Raw genomic sequence first — 20544 nt, forward strand, 5'->3', positions numbered from 1 at the left:
TTAAAACAACAAACAAACAGAGGCTTGTATAAAATTTCATATTTCTGTTTCCAGAAAATGTCACATTTATTCCTCGTGCCTTTTGTGCAATCCATTGTCTGGAAGGAAAACTAGGGAATTATTGAAATGATGTCCTCCCTCTTCTTCAAAAGTCAATTTCTTCCTTTTCTTTTTAAGCTTCAGTGTTTTTTCAGTGCCCATGCTTTCACTATGGAATAAGTTAGTTTGCTGGCAAAACATTGTTTCGCCTGCAAGTCAACTAGTTACACGATGCCCCAGTCTTGAACTTTGCCAGCTCACAAAGCATACAGTCCAATTTGAGACTTGCAGTAAGACCACTTGCAGTAAGACCTGCGCAGCGTAGTCTTTGAGCTCCTGGCACTCTTGGTTTCTAGCACTAGCACAGCTGACACAGTTAGTCAGTTTTAAAGTTACAGAGCTTGAATTCATAAACATTAAGGGCGTGCCAGTCATTGAGTCAGTGACAGAATTTTTTTCACACCCCATTTAATTTATTTAGCCGATATAAAAAGTTAACTGCTGTAAAACAAAAACAAAAACGATACACACACACACACACACACAGTTGACTTTCTACTTGACTGATTTTGTGGTCAATATTGCCAATGCATGGGGAATACTTTTTTCTTTTAATGTGAAAAATGCCAAAATTCCTCTGACTAGAAAATAACAGTTATTTACCGGTGATGTTATTTATCGGAGAAAACAGAACAATAAATCCAAATTAAAATTCCAGGTCTAATTATTTTAGCAGCAGTTAAATAACTGGCTTTGTTCTCCTGCTGAGAGAGTCTGTATGTGAGGGAAATGCACTTTGCTCTGAGGGGGAGACGTACACTACTGGTCAAAAGTATTAGGACACCCCCATTTTTCCAGTTTTTATTTAAATTTAAGCAGTTCAAGTCCAGTGAATAACCTGAAATGGTACAAAGGTAAGTTGTAAACTGCCAGAGGTTAAAAAAAAGTTTTATTTGGCAGTGTTATGTGCTGCTCCTGTGCATAGAAGTAACACTGTATTCCTACAATGCGCACATCGTTTGAAAGCATATTCTCCTCGCTACCAGTGCGTTTCATTCTCAAACACATCTAATTTACTGTTTCCATGTCGCCCGCCATCATTCAGAGCCCAGGGGGTGAACGCGCAGTCTGCTTGAATAGGCTTGTTTTGTTCAGAACAACCTAACGATTAATCCAGTATATATATATTATATATATGTTCTATCAAACACAGAGAATTTCAGATCCAATTAAGTAAAATCATTGTGTATTAGTACACTGTAAACAGAGTTTCCATCTTGACATTTTGAGCTCTCTGCGGGTGTGTGTTGCTTCTACCAAAACGTGTTTTGATCAGTAGACTGTCTGGTTCCAGAATATGTCATAATTGTCCATATTTTCAGAGATTTTGTACTCCCTCCCCCATTTCAGAATGCAGGGGGGGCATAAATGCAGGTGGGTTATAAAAATCACATCAGAGAATGCAACACAACAGTGAAGAGCACACATGGGATTAAAGAGAAGCACACAGATTTGGTACCAGAGGGGTTTGTCAGTTTAAGGGGTTACATTTTGTTAATCAAAATAATTCCAATCTCCAACTGTTTATTTGTTCTATGCTTTAATTTCAGAGTACATTGAGACATTAAACTGCATACATTTCAATACAAACTGGAAAGATGGAGGTGTTCCAAAACGTTTGAACAGTAGTGTATTTATAGAGTTTTTCTACAATGGTTTGAACTCCACAGATAAACTCCGGCATTTCCTTTAACATGTCATGGAAAATGCCACTGAACTGAATTTAAAACAGAGACTGGACCTAGAAAAAGTTACGAATGTAGTTTGAGTGTACGAGTGTGTCTTTTCTTCGTGCTGAAGTATTAGATCTTCACATCAAAGCACACTAACACGCCTAGAGCAACATGTGCACAAGTATTGGTTGTGTGAGCCTAACTCATATTATCTTTAATCTGTCAAAGATCCATAGTTTCACAGTCTCCCACAGTGGAGTGAGGAATGTAATGGCACAATGTTATTCATTAGGGGAGATCAATGCAGAGCCCCAGCAAAACAGGCTCACCATCAATGGGGTGACCTCCCAGAAGGGCTCTACCATGAGGGCGCGCTGGTACCTCTCACAGGCCTCTCCTCTCCATGTGAAGTGGCTGCTGAACCAGGCCTTCAGGGAGTCCCAGTAGGACAGATCCTGGGTGCTGCAGTACTGAGGCCAACCCTGCAAGACAATCCACAGAGGCAGTCAGGACTGAACAACTCCAGGTCCACTAATCGTACGATCACAGGCCTCGGAGGAAGGTGATCATTGCAACATGTACCCTCTGCCCGTTTTCACAGTACATGATGAAAGAAGACCGAGACACTTTATTTCCGTGCTCAGGCAGAGTATGCAGGATCCATTAGATCAGGAATGAAAAAAAAATTAAATGAATGTGTGTGAAACTAAATCACTTCAAATCTCAAAAGGAAGGGGTATTTGTTTAAAAGGCAACCCATCTCCCACTGTTAAGTAAAGGAAATATTTTCAGACTGGAACACCTGACAATGTAGCAGTTAAAGCATTTCTCAGAAGATGAATAAAAGGAGAAAAACCAAAACAAAAACAGTATACGAAAAAGAGTAGGGTTAAACTGGATCAAACAAAACAAATCCAGTAACCATCAATGGGATATAAGCCTCTTCCAGACAACTTCACATACACACTTGTTTAATTATGATTTCATTTAAAAGTGTAACATGATACAATCAAGTAACATGACAGGACAGAACAGAGAAAGAAAAGGAGATGGAGAGAGATTTTGTCTTCAGTTTATTATGCTTCTGTGAAAGTAAAACTATATTGGGCAGAGAACTTAATTTTTGGCGGTTTGAAATTTACCAAACCTTGGGAAGTGCGTAATTTATTTTTATTTTTTGCTTAGCATAACATAAATAATCATTAATTCGACATTTCTTATATAAAGTAATTTAATTTTGTTTTATTACAAAAAAAAAATCTCTGTGGTTAATTTTAAAGTAAGCTCTGTAGTGGATTATATGCATTCCTTATCTAAAATATACACCAGTTTATTTAGGTTTCTGTATACAAATAATTGTGCAGTTTCAATTCACCAAAAGTTTACCTTTTATTAGGATGAGATTTACAATATACAGTGAGGGAAAAAAGTATTTGATCCCCTGCTGATTTTGTACGTTTGCCCACTGACAAAAAAATGATCAGTCTATAATTTTAATGGTAGGTGTATTTTAACAGTGAGAGAATAACAACAACAAAATCCAGAAAAACGCATTTTAAAAAATTTATAAATTGATTTGCATGTTAATGTGGGAAATAAGTATTTGACCCCTTCGACTTAGTACTTGGTGGCAAAACCCTTGTTGGCAATCACAGTGGACAGACGTTTCTTGTAGTTGGCCACCAGGTTTTCACACATCTCAGGAGGGATTTTGTCCCACTCCTCTTTGCAGATCCTCTCCAAGTCATTAAGGTTTCGAGGCTGATGTTTGGCAACTCGAACCTTCAGCTCCCTCCACAGATTTTCTATTATTTTTATTATTATTATTTTTATTTTTATTTCTTGGCAGATGCCCTTATCCAGGGTGACTTACAACATAAGTGCAAAAATACAGAGAAGTACAAGACATCAAATCATTACAAATTCAACTTAGCTAAAACATAGCAATTCAAAATAATACATTTTACAAATTCCAATTTACAATTTACACAAGTACAGTAAGAGACTTCCTACATCCTGGACGGTGAAAGCTAAGTGCTGTCAAGATGTAGGGTTACAGACGATGGCTACGGGAAAGGGAGCAAGGAGAAAAACAAACAAGAACGCAAGGAGCATAATAAGCTGAAGTGCTATCTAGCAGGGATAGAGGACTAATATTACAAGTGCTATGGGATTAAGGTCTGGAGACTGGCTAGGCCACTCCAGGACCTTAATGTGCTTCTTCTTGAGCCACTCCACTGGAATACCCATCCACGACCCATTTTCAATGCCCTGGCTGAGGGAAGGAGGTTCTCACCCAAGATTTGACGGTACATGGTCCCGTCCATCGTCCCTTTGATGCGGTGCAGTTGTCCTGTCCCCTTAGCAGAAAAACACCCCCAAAGCATAATGTTTCCACCTCCATGTTTGACGGTAGGGATGGTGTTCATTCCTCCTCCTCCAAACACAGCGAGTTTAGTTGATGCCAAAGAGCTCGATTTTGGTCTCATCTGACCACAACACTTTCACCCAGTTCTCCTCTGAATCATTCAGATGTTCATTGGCAAACTTCAGACGGGCCTGTACATGTGCTTTCTTGAGCAGGGGGACCTTGCGGGCGCTGCAGGATTTCAGTCCTTCACGGCGTAGTGTGTTACCAATTGTTTTCTTGGTGACTATGGTCCCAGCTGCCTTGAGATCATTAACAAGATCCTCCCGTGTAGTTCTGGGCTGATTCCTCACCGTTCTCATGATCATTGAAACTCCACGAGATGAGATCTTGCATGGAGCCCCAGACCGAGGGAGACTGACAGTTATTTTGTGTTTCTTGCCAATAATCGCACCAACTGTTGTCACCTTCTCACCAAGCTGCTTGGCGATGGTCTTGTAGCCCATTCCAGCCTTGTGTAGGTCTACAGTCTTGTCCCTGACATCCTTGGACAGCTCTTTGGTCTTGGCCATGGTGGAGAGTTTGGACTCTGATTGATTGATTGCTTCTGTGGACAGGTGTCTTTTATACAGGTAACGAGCTGAGATTAGGAGCACTCTCTTAAAGGGAGTGCTCCTAATCTCAGCTCGTTACCTGTATAAAAGACACCTGGGAGCCAGAAATCTTGCTGATACATAGGGGATCAAATACTTATTTCCCTCATTAACATGCAAATCAATTTATAACTTTTTTTAAATGCGTTTTTCTGGATTTTTTTGTTGTTATTCTGTCTCTCACTGTTAAAATACACCTACCATTAAAATTATAGACTGATCATTTCTTTGTCAGTGGGCAAACGTACAAAATCAGCAGGGGATCAAATACTTTTTTCCCTCACTGTGTGTGTGTGTATATATATATATATATATATATATATATATACACTCACCTAAAGGATTATTAGGAACACCTGTTCAATTTCTCATTAATGCAATTATCTAATCAACCAATCACATGGCAGTTGCTTCAATGCATTTAGGGGTGTGGTCCTGGTCAAGACAATCTCCTGAACTCCAAACTGAATGTCTGAATGGGAAAGAAAGGTGATTTAAGCAATTTTGAGCGTGGCATGGTTGTTGGTGCCAGACGGGCCGGTCTGAGTATTTCACAATCTGCTCAGTTACTGGGATTTTCACGCACAACCATTTCTAGGGTTTACAAACAATGGTGTGAAAAGGGAAAAGGGAAAAACATCCAGTATGCGGCAGTCCTGTGGGCGAAAATGCCTTGTTGATGCTAGACGTCAGAGGAGAATGGGCCGACTGATTCAAGCTGATAGAAGAGCAACTTTGACTGAAATAACCACTCGTTACAACCGAGGTATGCAGCAAAGCATTTGTGAAGCCACAACACGTACAACCTTGAGGCGGATGGGCTACAACAGCAGAAGACCCCACCGGGTACCACTCATCTCCACTACAAATAGGAAAAAGAGGCTACAATTTGCACAAGCTCACCAAAATTGGACAGTTGAAGACTGGAAAAATGTTGCCTGGTCTGATGAGTCTCGATTTCTGTTGAGTCAGAATTTGGCGTAAACAGAATGAGAACATGGATCCATTATTCCTTGTTACCACTGTGCAGGCTGGTGGTGGTGGTGTAATGGTGTGGGGGATGTTTTCTTGGCACACTTTAGGCCCCTTAGTGCCAATTGGGCATCGTTTAAATGCCACGGCCTACCTGAGCATTGTTTCTGACCATGTCCATCCCTTTATGACCACCATGTACCCATCCTCTGCAAGATGCTATCCTATATATATATATATATATATATACACTCACCTAAAGGATTATTAGGAACACCATACTAATACTGTGTTTGACCCCCTTTCGCCTTCAGAACTGCCTTAATTCTACGTGGCATTGATTCAACAAGGTGCTGAAAGCATTCTTTAGAAATGTTGGCCCATATTGATAGGATAGCATCTTGCAGTTGATGGAGATTTGTGGGATGCACATCCAGGGCACGAAGCTCCCGTTCCAACACATCCCAAAGATGCTCTATTGGGTTGAGATCTGGTGACTGTGGGGGCCAGTTTAGTACAGTGAACTCATTGTCACGTTCAAGAAACCAATTTGAAATGATTCGACCTTTGTGACATGGTGCATTATCCTGCTGGAAGTAGCCATCAGAGGATGGGTACATGGTGGTCATAAAGGGATGGACATGGTCAGAAACAATGCTCAGGTAGGCCGTGGCATTTAAACGATGACCTATTGGCACTAAGGGGCCTAAAGTGTGCCAAGAAAACATCCCCCACACCATTACACCACCACCACCAGCCTGCACAGTGGTAACAAGGCATGATGGATCCATGTTCTCATTCTGTTTACGCCAAATTCTGACTCAACAGAAATCGAGACTCATCAGACCAGGCAACATTTTTCCAGTCTTCAACTGTCCAATTTTGGTGAGCTTGTGCAAATTGTAGCCTCTTTTTCCTATTTGTAGTGGAGATGCGTGGTACCCGGTGGGGTCTTCTGCTGTTGTAGCCCATCCGCCTCAAGGTTGTACGTGTTGTGGCTTCACAAATGCTTTGCTGCATACCTCGGTTGTAACGAGTGGTTATTTCAGTCAAAGTTGCTCTTCTATCAGCTTGAATCAGTCGGCCCATTCTCCTCTGACCTCTAGCATCAACAAGGCATTTTCGCCCACAGGACTGCCGCATACTGGATGTTTTTCCCTTTTCACACCATTCTTTGTAAACCCTAGAAATGGTTGTGCGTGAAAATCCCAGTAACTGAGCAGATTGTGAAATACTCAGACCGGCCCGTCTGGCACCAACAACCATGCCACGCTCAAAATTGCTTAAATCACCTTTCTTTCCCATTCAGACATTCAGTTTGGAGTTCAGGAGATTGTCTTGACCAGGACCACACCCCTAAATGCATTGAAGCAACTGCCATGTGATTGGTTGGTTAGATAATTGCATTAATGAGAAATTGAACAGGTGTTCCTAATAATCCTTTAGGTGAGTATATATATCATACATACTCTCATTCTGTTGGAGCCCTGAAACCCTGCAAAGCCCATAAAAGGAAGAGACCGATCAGAGTTGTCTTTTCTGATCTGCATCCACACTTGCAGCTGATGCATACAAGTAGCTCCATATCTTCCATTACTTGCTGGTATCTGCTTATCTTCATGTCAAAGTGAACTAGCTGGGCTTAACGGTTTTCTGCAAACACTTCACATTGTAAACCATTAGAACCGCCTTCTCAAGCAGTCTGCAGCTGAGAAGAAAATTCTGTGGGTTTTGCACCAGCTTTCTCAAGGGAAATTTATTTTAAAAGCCCATGAACATACCAATGGCAAGACTTCTAGGAAACAGTTATGTTCTTTATTAAAAACAAAATGTATTGTCTAAGAAAAACCAGCATAGTCTTTAATAATAATAATACAAATAAAAAAACTAGGTCTAACAGATTAATAAACGATTTACTATAAATTATATAAATATATACATAAATCCCCATTATTAAACTATATCGATCCACTGCTGGATGAAGGGTCCCCAAGATGTTTCCACTTGCTTCAATCTACAGCTTCTCTTTTCCATGGTACACATGCAAAGTTTATGATTTTATCTTCTCGTCCTCTAGGTCTTTTTTCATCTCTTGGGATCCATTCAATAGCTTCCTTTATCCATCCTTGATCTGTTCTTCTTGCAGTTCTTCAAAGCAGTTAAACATTTACTAAGGTTAATTAACTAAGTCCAGTTTTCTTGCTGGCATCTGAGAGTTCTTGAATTTGAAGCTGTAGGTCTTCAGGTGTTTTTGCAAATATTTTACAATGTCATCTGCCAATCATAAGCTATTCAAATAATAAAATGTAAGGTACATTTGATGGTTTAAATGTTATTATTGTGAACTGGTGTCACTAAGCTAACCTTAATTTAGATCAGGTGACTATATGGTTATGACGAGTGACGCGGAGAAACGTTTGAACTGAGACAGGGCTTTTATATACAGCTCTGGAAAACATTAAGACACCACTCCAAGTTCAGAAATCAATGTTAAGTGGTCACATTTTTTTCCAGAGCTGTATTTGTATACATATATACGTCTTGAAAATTCCCTCATTGCAGTATCATAAGACTGACTGTAGATCACGATTTATATTTTCAGCTCCACAAAAATACAGCGCTTAATAAGAGCTACAGCCACAGACTGTTATAGGAACATGCTGAGTGCAGTCAGTCCATTCATTGCAGTAAATAAAAAATAATTTAAACTCATCCAGCACTTTTATTTCAAATGAGAAAACCAGTAAACACTAGCATAAAAGGTCTGTTTACTTGGACTTTTTCCTTTGTTTATGGCCTTGAGTTTGGCAACATCTGAAGCCTGGAATGCTCTAAACACATTCCCGAAGGATAAACAAGGATGTTGTGACATATTCAGGATACAGTATCTTGTTATTTTGAACAGCTGTTCCAGCAGAGGTGCACAGCTGGACTCGAGTCATACTGCTAAAGAGATCCTTGCTCTGGGTAATAGAGGAGGCACTATCAACCACTGAGCCTCAAAGCCATACTTGACCTAGCCGTTGCATCTTCTCTCAGTTGAAAGGGAAAACATTAAGACAGACCTGCATGTATGATTAAACGGTTTCCTGTTTGTACATGACAGGGGTGCCCAAAATCTGGTCCTGCAGGGCCGGATGTCACAGGTTAAACGGGCGTCTTTCATCCCTCAAGTGTGCTTGGAAAGATAATCATTCTGAGCAGTGCTTTGAAATTATCATTTTAACTGTGGGGTAAACTTCTAATTCGTGGAATCACAATTAGTGAGATTAGTGAGTCTCGGCCCATCATAGGACAACAAGCTCTGTTTTTGTGGTGAACTACCACATCTATTGCACAAGTGTGCATTCATATTGGCTGTGCATTTGTTTCTCCTAGACAAGGGATTAAATACACTTCACAGGTTATGGCTTCTGCAAACTCTGAGGTTGAAGGTTAATACTTGGTCAGCTCCCCAAAAAAGGAAACAAAATTACCATTACCCTTTTTTTTTTTTTTTTTTTTTTTTTTGCACTGGCTTCACGTTGGTTGGCTGCAGCAAAATCTTTATATTAATTTTCAGACAAGATGTAAATTGTAATTTTTGTAAGCCATGTAAGAAATGTGAAGTAAAAATATTAGTTTTTCAGGGGTCAACAGAGTTTTACAATAATAATAATATATTAAGCTACAGCAAAAACATTATATTAGATAGAGCATAAAGACCTGTAATGCTTGCCATTATCCTCTGTATATGTATGCTAATTTCTTTCTTTATTTTTCTGTTATAGCTGAGAGAAATTTTGCCAACTGAAAAAGCAGACCGCAGAAGCAGTTTTCCAAAAACAATTGGCTTCAGTTTTGAAATAATGCAGACAAAAAACATGTGTCTTTATTTTTCTAGATTTAAACCAAGCAATACATATTTGGTTCAGTCACACGTGAGATAATTCACCCCAAAACCCACAGACATTCTTTAATGGAACCAAAATGACAAGCACCTACAATCTCCTGGTTTTGAACAATAGTGAGATAGTGAGTTCACTGTGGATGCCAACAAGGTTTGCTCTTTCTGGCACTGTAATTTCAAGCCAAAAGAAAAGTAAACAAACAAACAAATTAAGGTAATTAAAAAAACAACAACACTGACATTCTAGTAAAAATCCAAAAGGGTTACACAAAGAAAACAACTAGAGCCACACAACATAATAAACACTGTAAACGGGTTCAAGATCTTTGGCAAACTATTTTCAAACTCTATACTGCACATTCAGCTCAAAGAATAACAATACGGTAAATGGGAGATTGTGGCTCAAAGTGTTTTGGTGGGAGGCTCAGGGGAGGCGAATTATGAGAGTAGTTATATAGGGATTTCAATAAAAGCCCAGAGGCTTTGAAAGCCAACCTGGCTGAACTCCGCAAAATGGAGGAAACGGTTAGATTGCACAAACGTCTTGGAGTAAGTTGATCAAAAGGTCCTGGGGGCCGTGCAAAACCACGGGAAAGCAAACGGCGTACTGGTTTGTGAAGAGTCAGCAGCTGGCGCTTTCTTGGGATCCATATGGTCTATGAAGTCAAGTCACTAATCGCTTAGGAAAATGTTGTAAAAACATGCGCGAGGGGGGAAGAAAACTAAACTCAACAACCTAGTTGGTACTTTGAAAGGAGAATCAATATCCATCACAAATTAGGAATGTTTTGCGTATGCTAAAAGGTTTTAGTAATTAACAGCACTTATATAACAGATTCTGAGCACAGTTGCATTGACACAATGGTTTTGCTGTAGAAGAATAAACTTTGGGGAAATAAGTGCTTCAACCCACAGTGAAGGGACCCATTAAGAAGTGAAGCATGCAACCTGCTGCTTAGAGCAACTTAAGATGCAATTTATAAAACCACCAGACAGATCTAAGGCAAGTGTGTCAATTTGAAGAGATACTAAATGAGGCCGTGCTAAATGAGGCAAAGTGAAGTTTGCAGACACGTGTGGAATTATGTCTGCTTCGACTGTTCTAGTTTATGCATCATGATGTGTTTTTTGAAAAGTCAGTTCTAAGTTCATCAGTTTGCCGACAAGAATGCAGAGTACAAGATGCAACGCCAAACACCTTCATTCCCCCAGTCTGCCGTGATTTAATGAAATTGGCATGGGTTAAATGATGTCAAGGAAATAGAACGCTAGTTACACAGATGATAACTAAATCAAAAAGCTCTGCCTATGAGCAAGCCTGCTAGCGAAACTAATGTCAAAAATGTAAATGAATACACGTACGACATAACATTGCGATCACCAGATGCATCCAATTGGGTCAACTAGATATATACGACTGAGGTTACGGTGTTGCAATCCATGCACTTCTCCGAGGTAAAGGAAATGCTGAAAAGCTTCTCAGCAGAAGAACGTCTGCTATTGAGTTTTGGAGTGGGTTCTGAACTCTGGACGCTGACTGGCACAGATAGCCCAAACAAATTAGAAGCACATTTACAGAGACATCTCTTTTAAGTGACCTCTGTGTCCCCTCCTTGCTACATCTTACTCCTGATCTCCTTACTCCTCACACCCAGCGACCAAAGAAAAGGATTTTAATCTTTGATGTACAAAATAATAATTTGAATATTATATATGTGCACAGGTCACCAATGTCCTTGGCTTGAGTATTGGTCTAGGTGTTAGTCCATTCCATAACTCTATAATTATGATTCTTTATCTCTATGTTCTGGTGGGAAAACAGTCTGAAATTGTATACATGTAAATTATTTGGTTAATATATGGTAGGTTTTAAAATATGTTGATGACAAAGTGAGATTAATAACCAACAACCATAGGCTGCTTCACTTAACAACAAATGTGTGAAGTCTAAACACATTCATCAGTGCGGTCTTGACATCTTATTTTCTGAAAGTAATTTAGAAATTAGTATGCAGCGCCTTTCACTATATAATATAAAGAATCATACCACCAATTGAGATTAATAGCTGTAACAATTCAGTGGAGTACAATATAAAGATTTTACTTTGCCAAAACACTCCCTTTGAAAATGTCATTCAAAATTGATGTCTTTCGGACTAGTTTCTCACCAGAGGCTCATAATTCATATGGAAGAAACTGTAGAGGATACAGTACAGTTTGTATTGAGTACAAATCTCATGAAATGAAGAGTTCAATGTGCGGGATGACTGACTTGAATTTACGAGCACTAATCCTCAGTAGGGATATATTTGTACTTCACTGAGACTGGGATGCGTACAGTTGTTTTAACCTTTTTTCTATAAAATAGGCAGAAAGATCTTGGTTTTCACAAGGTTTCTAAACAAAGGTGGAATTACGAGCGGTCAGCATTCAGTTCAAGACACAGAGTTAGACTGGAATCAGCCAGTTATGCCGTTTTTGTTTGAGGGACACTTTGCTCCCGTGGTGCGCAGTTGCTTGTTGAGAACCGTCTCTGTGCGAGTCCGAGTATGGCTCCATGCGTGTTTCAGATTAGGAAAATATTTTCAGACTGAAGCCCATAAGCTACTCAAAAACAGCAGATCAGATTCTTCAAAATCTTTGGTTACTTCCTCTCAAAACAATGAACTAGGATCAAACTGCAGGACAAATACAGTGTAGTGCCTGGGAACACCCTCCACGCTGCTCTATAGCACAGAGTGTGAGGACGTGGGACGGTATTGAGCATCACCCTTAACAGTGGCCTCAACAGCGGAAGCCTGGAGATTTCTGATACTCTTCCTTTCATACTGTAGCTAAAGGTCAATGCCAAATGGAACAGCCTGCAGGGTGAAGAGTAACTGCTCATAAACTGATTTGCACGTACCAAGTTACTGATTATATTTATCAGATGTCAATTAAAGCAACAGACAAAAACAATAATAATAATATTGCAACTTGTCTTGATTGTGCAGCCAATGATTTTAGTTTCAAATACATTAAATTAAGGAGCTTACATGATTATCTAAAGAACATACCCCTTTTTTCAAGCAATGTCTTATCTTATTAGAGAATCATGCTGTAAATTTCTATTACATTTCAAATGGAGTTCATTTAAAGAGCCCAGTTTTGAGAAGACCAATCACTAAAGTAACTTTTGTGGATTTCTTCCAACTCCTTGTGGTTTAGCCTAAACTGCACTGCTGAATTCTCATTCACAAGGAAAGACCACCAGCTGCTTCAAATTGTGCTTTATATAAAACGGACTGGAAAAAAAACACAAAAAACAAATAAATACATTAAATAATTCAAGTATGAACTTCATTATCAGAACAATCGCGCTTCCATGATGTCAATGTTCAGTGTCACTTGTGGGACTTTGCAATGGCATTTTGCCAATTTGGCACAGCTGTTACTGCAATTATTAATCAAGTGGAGGAACACAAATTAATTTTACAATTTGCCTCATTTCACAACAAATTGAAAAATCACCCTACAAAAACTAGAGAGTCTGCAACATGTTTGTTAAATCAGGACAGTGCTAGGGGAACCAAGAGTGTTGCTCCTTAAGGCTTCTCGCTGGTGCTCTTTGGAATTTCTATAGCTAATCGTGTGGCTTGGCTTCAAATGACAGGATCGGACCATTATGACAGAATTATACTGCTTGTATCAGAAGCAATCTCTCTTGCTGCAATTTTCCTGTGGTTTTCCAGCACGCACAAGAATAATTAATCTAAAGGGCTTTTGGGAATACGTGCTTCACAGAGTAAATAGCCTTTGGGGTTTCCCAAAGAGCAGAAAAGGATATCAAAGGTGCGTCTATGCTTTCTCTGGGCCCATTCACATGACATGGAAGGCAGAGGGATTTGGTTTTCCAGACATCAATCAAAATGTCCCATAGGAGACAGTCATGTACAGGAAGAACACACACAGGCTTGTGAGCAGGCCTGAAAACTCTCCGCTACGCTACATTTAAAACACCCCTGGAGTGACTCGTCAGTTTTGGCATTTAATGTCACATGTTAAGCAGCATTGGAATCAAACAGTCTCAAAGCATAAAATTAAATTAAGCTCTGCAGTTCAGAGCTTGTTTAGGTTATCACCACCAGGAAAAAAAAAACTTTAAATGAAACTGCTGTCATCTAATGCTCCACTTTATCCATATAATCAGTTAGGCTTCCCAGATAAGTGAGCTGATGACACTGACAGACAAATGGGTATCTGTCTGGAGGGTGTAAAATAATTTAGTTAAGCATAACTTCCTGAGGGTGCACCACTGCTGGGGACTACATTTAAGATTCTCTCTCATTGTGTGAAAATAAATTGTTAATTAAACATTTATAATCAGATTTTGTTTATGTGTTTAGTTTATTTTAACACACATTCTGGAAAGATCGTTTAAAAAAGCAACCTAGGGAAAATTAAAGAAATGTTATGGCCCTTGTCAAAGGTTACTTCTTAGACAGCATCAGAGACAGACAGAGTCCTTCTGTATCACAGGAATCTAGTAAGAATGTCTGAAAGGTGAGAAGAGGAATCCAGCGCCAACAACAGAGCTACTGGAATGAATGAAGTAAGGGCAACTTTTCAGAAGACTACAAAGATGATGATGAATTATTGTGTAAACATGGACAAGAGTGCAGCTGGATTACAGAGCTCCAAATATTATGTCATGGAGGTCAGGGACAAGGACTGAATAAGTGTGATCACTGACAGTTTTAATCCGTGCATGGGGGAAGACTGACTGGATACATGAGGAAAGTAACTAAATTCAGGGCGCAGTATTTGTTCAATCATTTTATTTACGACTGACAGGAAAAAAAAGGTTAATCTAACCATAAAAGATACAACAAGTCTATATTAACTGAGGCCTAGTGTCAGTCTCAGCCCTACTAGCTGTTGAGGATATTGAGTAGTTGAGAAGGGAATAGGTTGGTGCAGATTTGAAATTTGATATTGGGAAGCAGCTGAGGATTTGAGAATGCAGTGCTTTATTAACGGGTAATACACTGACACCAGCATAAAGCTGTGAATGGAGTTATATTCTGCACTAGTCATTATAAAGTTGACTTGTCCCATAATTAAAAGCTTAATGTTCCATGTCATACACAAGAGATTGTCAGCTTTGGCTGGTATCTTTTTATGAGAGCTAGCTGCCGCTAGCACAGATTGAACCAATCAGTCTGGACTGTTTTATTGTTACTTGTATTGTTCTTGGATTTCTATAGGAATCACCACAAAGATATATTAGCTCACTGCTACATTTTGTGGATATATTAATAATTATAAACAGCTGTTCAGAATATGTGGTTAACTACTACTGGCTGTTGGAGAATGTATGAAGATTTGGTTCAAATACACTAACAGTCATTTATGGCCAAGAACAGGAATATTAAACACTGAAATAATACCCAGCATTTGTGAACAAACTATTTAATTTATTCTAACAGCTTTGATTGAGTATTTAAACTCTGCACAGGTAAATGTCACCTAACATGAGTGGGTCTAATTGGAATGATACATTGTTTATGCTCCAGTTTGCGATGAGAAGGTATTGTGATGGTCAGGTTCTTAAAATCAGTCCACTAGACTAACCAACCAAAACTCAAAAGTGACCTAACATAAGGTTACTTTACACCTCTGAATAAATACAGCCACCCTTCCGACAAAAAATTATACAAATGTATATACATTTATATTTATGCAAAAGTGACAAATCCTGCTGAAAAGGAACCAGGAAAGACTGAAGGATGCATGTGAACAAACAAACAGCAATCAAATTATCTCCAAGCCCTGTTATAGTGTTACTCCAACATTTTTAATAAAGCTGAAACATAACTAATGTTTCATTATCTCTGGGTTTTATTGCATCATCACAGTGCACAGATAAGATGCCATGGCCCAGGTGATAAGGAACAGCTAAGTGGAGCTGGAAAGTAGTCTGTTCCTAGTGCTGTCGGGTCCCATTTTCCCAATTAAAAACTCAAATCTACGGATCTGTCTAACGGTACATTTATATCTATTTATATCCTTTTTCCCATGTTGGAGGTATGTTTACAAGCCTTTAACAAAAAGGAGGACGAAAAAAACAGGTTCTGCAGAAAATATATATAAAAAAATAAATTTACTAAGTCTCTTCATTGGTTTTAATTAGTTTTTAAATCCCCCAGTGTTTGAAATATATTTCTATGAATAGCATGTGCATTGGCATTGACTAGTTCTATCAAACCCTGCTTGAAGGCTTGCTGAAGTCATCTCTAGCACCGCACAATAAACATGACACAGAATAAGTCTTATGTATTATATAATTTCATAAGATTAGAATTTTCTGGAAGTCATGTTAAAAAAAAAAAAAAAAACACTGGAAGTTATTAAGAAATTACACTGCATTGAATTTTCTTTCACACCTCACTATTTTTGTAATCCTTCTGGTGAGTTTATGGATGTATTAATTTATTTATTGTATCTTAATTACAATCATTATGAAATTAAGATTTCAGAGAACCACAGCAGGTGTGAATTTTGACTGCTTCATTCGATTTACAGCACTTAACATTCCAGAGGTGTTATAGAATTATTCCTCTGCAAGTAACTCTGGTTATATACAAAAACCTCAGAGAAATGGCTGCTTTAGCCCGGGGACATCATTTTCCTGACTTTTATGATTAAGGGAACTGAGCTGTCTGGGATAGTAAATTACACTGCAATCTACATCAGTATGTTTTTTTTTTTTTTTTATATATTTTACACATACCATACAATCCTCTCAAACTTGCTCCTGGCCAAAATCTTCCTTTACTGACAAAGTATTTAGAAACAAGTTTAATCAAACTAAATGTATTCTGGGATTAATGGCATCGTTTCATATCTTTGTGGAGCAACACAAAAGCTAAATGGTTACACTGAAACGTTGATAATTAATACAAGGACAATATTTGGTTCTTAAATCAGACAGACAGTCTGGTTTGGAAAAATAACAGCTCAAGCTTTATGACTGAAGAAGTACATACAAATAAAAATAAAATAATATACATATCCCTTAACGTGGTTCCAGTAACACAAAATCACAAGAGCTAATGTACATTGTAGGCCGAACTTTGGCAATAATGACAAATACTATGGCAAGCCAAATAGTCATTTAGAGATATCTTAAATTAAATTAGAGATTCGAAATCAAAGAGATATCTCAAATTGACTTCCTGTGAAAATGCCGTTTGTTTTCTATAAACTTCCTGTATATTTTAAATACAATACAATAGAAGTCAATTTCAGATCTTATTCAATTAGAAATATCTCAAATTGACTTCCTGTCCTATTTCAGATATTTCGTTTAATGCTCCATTTCAAGATATCTCAAATTGGAGCTATAAATGAGATATCTCGAATTGAATTTGAGATAGGTCAAATTGAATTTTAGATCTCAAATTTACTTCCTGTCCTATTTCAGATATCTCAAATTCAATTAGAAAAATTTCAAATTAGACCTGTTCTATTTCAGATATCTTAAAATACACAGGAAGTTCATACAAAACATACAGCATTTTCACAGTAAGTCAATTTGAGATATCTGCAATTCAATTTAAGATATACTGAATTGTATTTTGTGATATCTCTAAATGACTATTTGGCTGGGCATACAACTACACCATGCCATCTGTATAGCCATGTCTTTCTCGGGTTTGGCCAGCCACAATAGGTGTCAGAAGGTAAGTAGTTTAATTTGGCCTTGACTGACTTGACTAAGAGAACAATGGCCATAAAGACAAGGTCAACGTAAAACCCCCACTAAGTGGAATGAGCCAAGGAGTTGCCCCTAAGTGATGTTTGGGGTGGAGGAGGGATGCAAAGTGATGAATTCTGGCTAAGTGCTCTCATTGCCCCATACTTAAGCTTGGAAAGGTGGATGTCAGGTGTGGCATTGGGATTGTCCTCCTTGCAAACTTCTGTTTAAAACTCCATTGAGGGCGGCAAAAGAGGTTCTATGATTCTATGCTTCTATGTTCTCGGCCTGAAATAACAGGTCATGCCTGAGGTCTTCCATGGGATTATTAATAGAACTTAGATCAGGCAATTTCATATTGAACCACAGTGTTGTTACACTCCTAGCATTGTGACATGGTTGATAATCACATCAGGGGCTGTATTTGTCCTTGCCATACAACTTACTAAACAAAAGGTTCTCTAATTTTATATTAAGTCCAAATCAGGAAGAATACATGCAAAGGTAAAGATGATTTTCAAGTGACTCTCAGAGCTGATGTCACACGGTTCAGCCGACTCATCACTTGCGTGCTAAAAGCCGTCCGTCCCAGGCAATGCTGCTCTACGTGTTTACGGCACTGCACCTGGGAAGCACAGGGAAGGAATGGGGGTTTGGCAGTGACACCTACTCTTGGATTGCATTACAGCCTGCACCTTGCCTGCAGGCTCCTCACAGACAAGAAGAGACAGTGGTGAGGGTTATTTGTCATCCAGTGATGCTTCTGTGCTCACAGGGAAACTCTGAAAGAGGATCACAGTAGGGTTCAGCCAGGAGCGCCTATCCATCCCGCCTGTCAGAGGCATGATCATAAAACCTTCAAGTGCTTTTAAGACGGGGTCTGCTAACAAATCATTTCAATTAACCTTCGCAGGATGTGCCTTACTTCAAGACATTATTTTTTTTTAAGTTGCGCTTGTTAGAGTTTGTAATTATCGGTTTATTTAACTACTAATTTGTTCGATAATTTTCTCTGCAAATCAAAATATTGATATTATATAATTAGGAACACATACATTGATATTTATATTAACAACAGAGGATTTCAGGATGAACGTCAGGCAGGGATCTAGATATTTGCACTGCCGCATGGAAAAATGTAAAAACGGAGCAGTTGCCCCTGTCACCTCGCTGCCTTGCTGAACGGTACAGCTCACAGGCTCTGCAGAGCTACTCTGGCACACAGCAGGTGAAGCTGGCTCTTATGAACGAGGCCCCAGGTTGTTTGGCTCAGTCCTTGGTACAAATTCCTAAGAACTGAACCACTTCATACATAATGAAAATATCTCCATCATTACAAAGCTATAATTTCAAAGGATTCCAATTATATAAAGATGGGTGGATCTTGGATTAGTAAGGCTTAATCACATTAAACAGCATCTTAAAGCAAATACGTATTTACAGCTCTGGAAAAAATTAAGAGACCACTTAACATTGATTTCTGAAGTTGGAGTGGTCTCAATTTTTTCCAGAGCTGTATATGAGAGAGAGAGAGAGAGAGAGAGAAAGTCAATTCAGTACACAAACACACATAGTACCTATAGAAACTTTGCACCTTTTGTTGCCTTATAGGCTGGAATAAAAATTCATTAAAATAGTTTAATTGATCTACACATCCAATCCACATTTTTCAAATGTGAAATGTGAAATTTGTAGAATATGTATTAAGAATAAAAACTGTAATAGCTTGGTTGGATAAGTGTCCACCCCCCTTGTAACAGCAATCCTACATTTGCTCAGGTGTAAACAATCACCTTCAAAATCACACACCGAGTAAAGTGGCCTCCTCCTGTGTTAAACTGAAGTGATTCAGAAGATTTCAGGATACATTCAGCAGTTCCTATATGTTCCCTCTACTGGGTTGTGCATTTCAAAACACTCAACAGTGAGCACCAAGAAGCTTTCAGAAGAACTCCAGGACAAAGTTGTTTGAAAGGCAAAGATCAGAGAATGTGTATAAAACAATATAGAATGCCTCAATTATCCCTTGGAGCACGGTCAAGATGATTATTAAGTAGTAGTTGTAGTAGTATGAAGTAGTAAAAGGTATGGCACCACATAGAACCTAACAATATCACATTGAAAATGTGTGGCATGACTTGAAGATTGTTGTCCATCAAAGCTTGAATGTCTTGGACAGAAGAATTAGTCAAATATTGAAAAATCTAGGTGTGCAAAGAGAGAGACCTATCCCAACAGACTTACAGCTGTAATTACTGTCAAAGCTGCTTCCACCAAGTATTAACTCAGGGAGGTGGAGACTTATCCAATTATGACATTTCAGTTTTAGATTTTTAGCACATTGCTTTTAGTGTTTTGCCTTATCTGCAAAATTATCAGTTTCTCTAGTTTTACCATTTATAGGTATGTGTTTTGGTAAAATTAACATTTAGAGCATTTATTGGCAGAAAATGACAACTGGTCAAAATGACAAAAAAGATGCAATGTTGTCAGACCTCAAATAATGCAAAGGAAATAAGTTAATATTAATTTTTAAACAACACAATATTAATGTTTTAACTTAGGAAGAAATCACTTAGTTCAGAAATCAATATTTGGTGGAATAACCCTGATTTTCAATCACAGCTTTCATGCGTCTTGGCATGCTCTCCACCAGTCTTTCACATTGATGTTGGGTGACTTTATACCATTCCTGGCTCAAAAATTAAAGCTTTGTTTGATGGCTTGTGACCATGCATCTTCCTCTTGATCACATTCCAGAGGTTTTCAATGGGGTTCGGGTCTGGAGATTGGGCTGGCCATGACAGGGTCTTGATCTGGTGGTCCTCCATCCACACCTTGATTGACCTGGCTGTGTGGCATGGAGCATTGTCCTGCTGGAAAAAACAATCCTCAGAGTTGGGGAACATTGTCAGAGCAGAAAGAAGCAAATCTATTTTAAAAAAATTGTAACTTCTCTTATAGGTATTCACATATAGACACATATTGTAATGCCATGATGCCAATCCTTCCAGGACAACCTTGTACATGGCTTGATTCATGCATCCTTCAAAAAGACAAATCTGCCCAATTCCAGTCTTGCTGAAGCACCCCCAGATCATCACGATCCTCCACCAAATTTCACAGTGGGTGCGAGACACTGTGGCTTGTAG

General features: G+C 38.7%; 1 protein-coding gene across 4 annotated transcripts in view; it reads right to left on the reverse strand.

Annotated features, from left to right (window-relative positions):
- LOC136748632 (chloride channel CLIC-like protein 1) overlaps positions 1-20544 on the reverse strand; it is a 60144-nt gene that overhangs the window by 11082 nt on the left and 28518 nt on the right. For 3 of the 4 annotated variants that reach the window (XM_066702548.1, XM_066702547.1, XM_066702549.1), the window contains exon 3: positions 2102-2254. The exons of the other annotated variant lie outside the window; for it this stretch is intronic. In XM_066702548.1, the coding sequence (XP_066558645.1) occupies positions 2102-2254 (153 nt within the window). The remainder of the gene's footprint in view (positions 1-2101; positions 2255-20544) is intronic. 4 annotated transcript variants of the gene reach the window in all.

This window comes from Amia ocellicauda, chromosome 4 (genome assembly GCF_036373705.1).
Source record: "Amia ocellicauda isolate fAmiCal2 chromosome 4, fAmiCal2.hap1, whole genome shotgun sequence".
Taxonomy (NCBI): domain Eukaryota; kingdom Metazoa; phylum Chordata; class Actinopteri; order Amiiformes; family Amiidae; genus Amia; species Amia ocellicauda.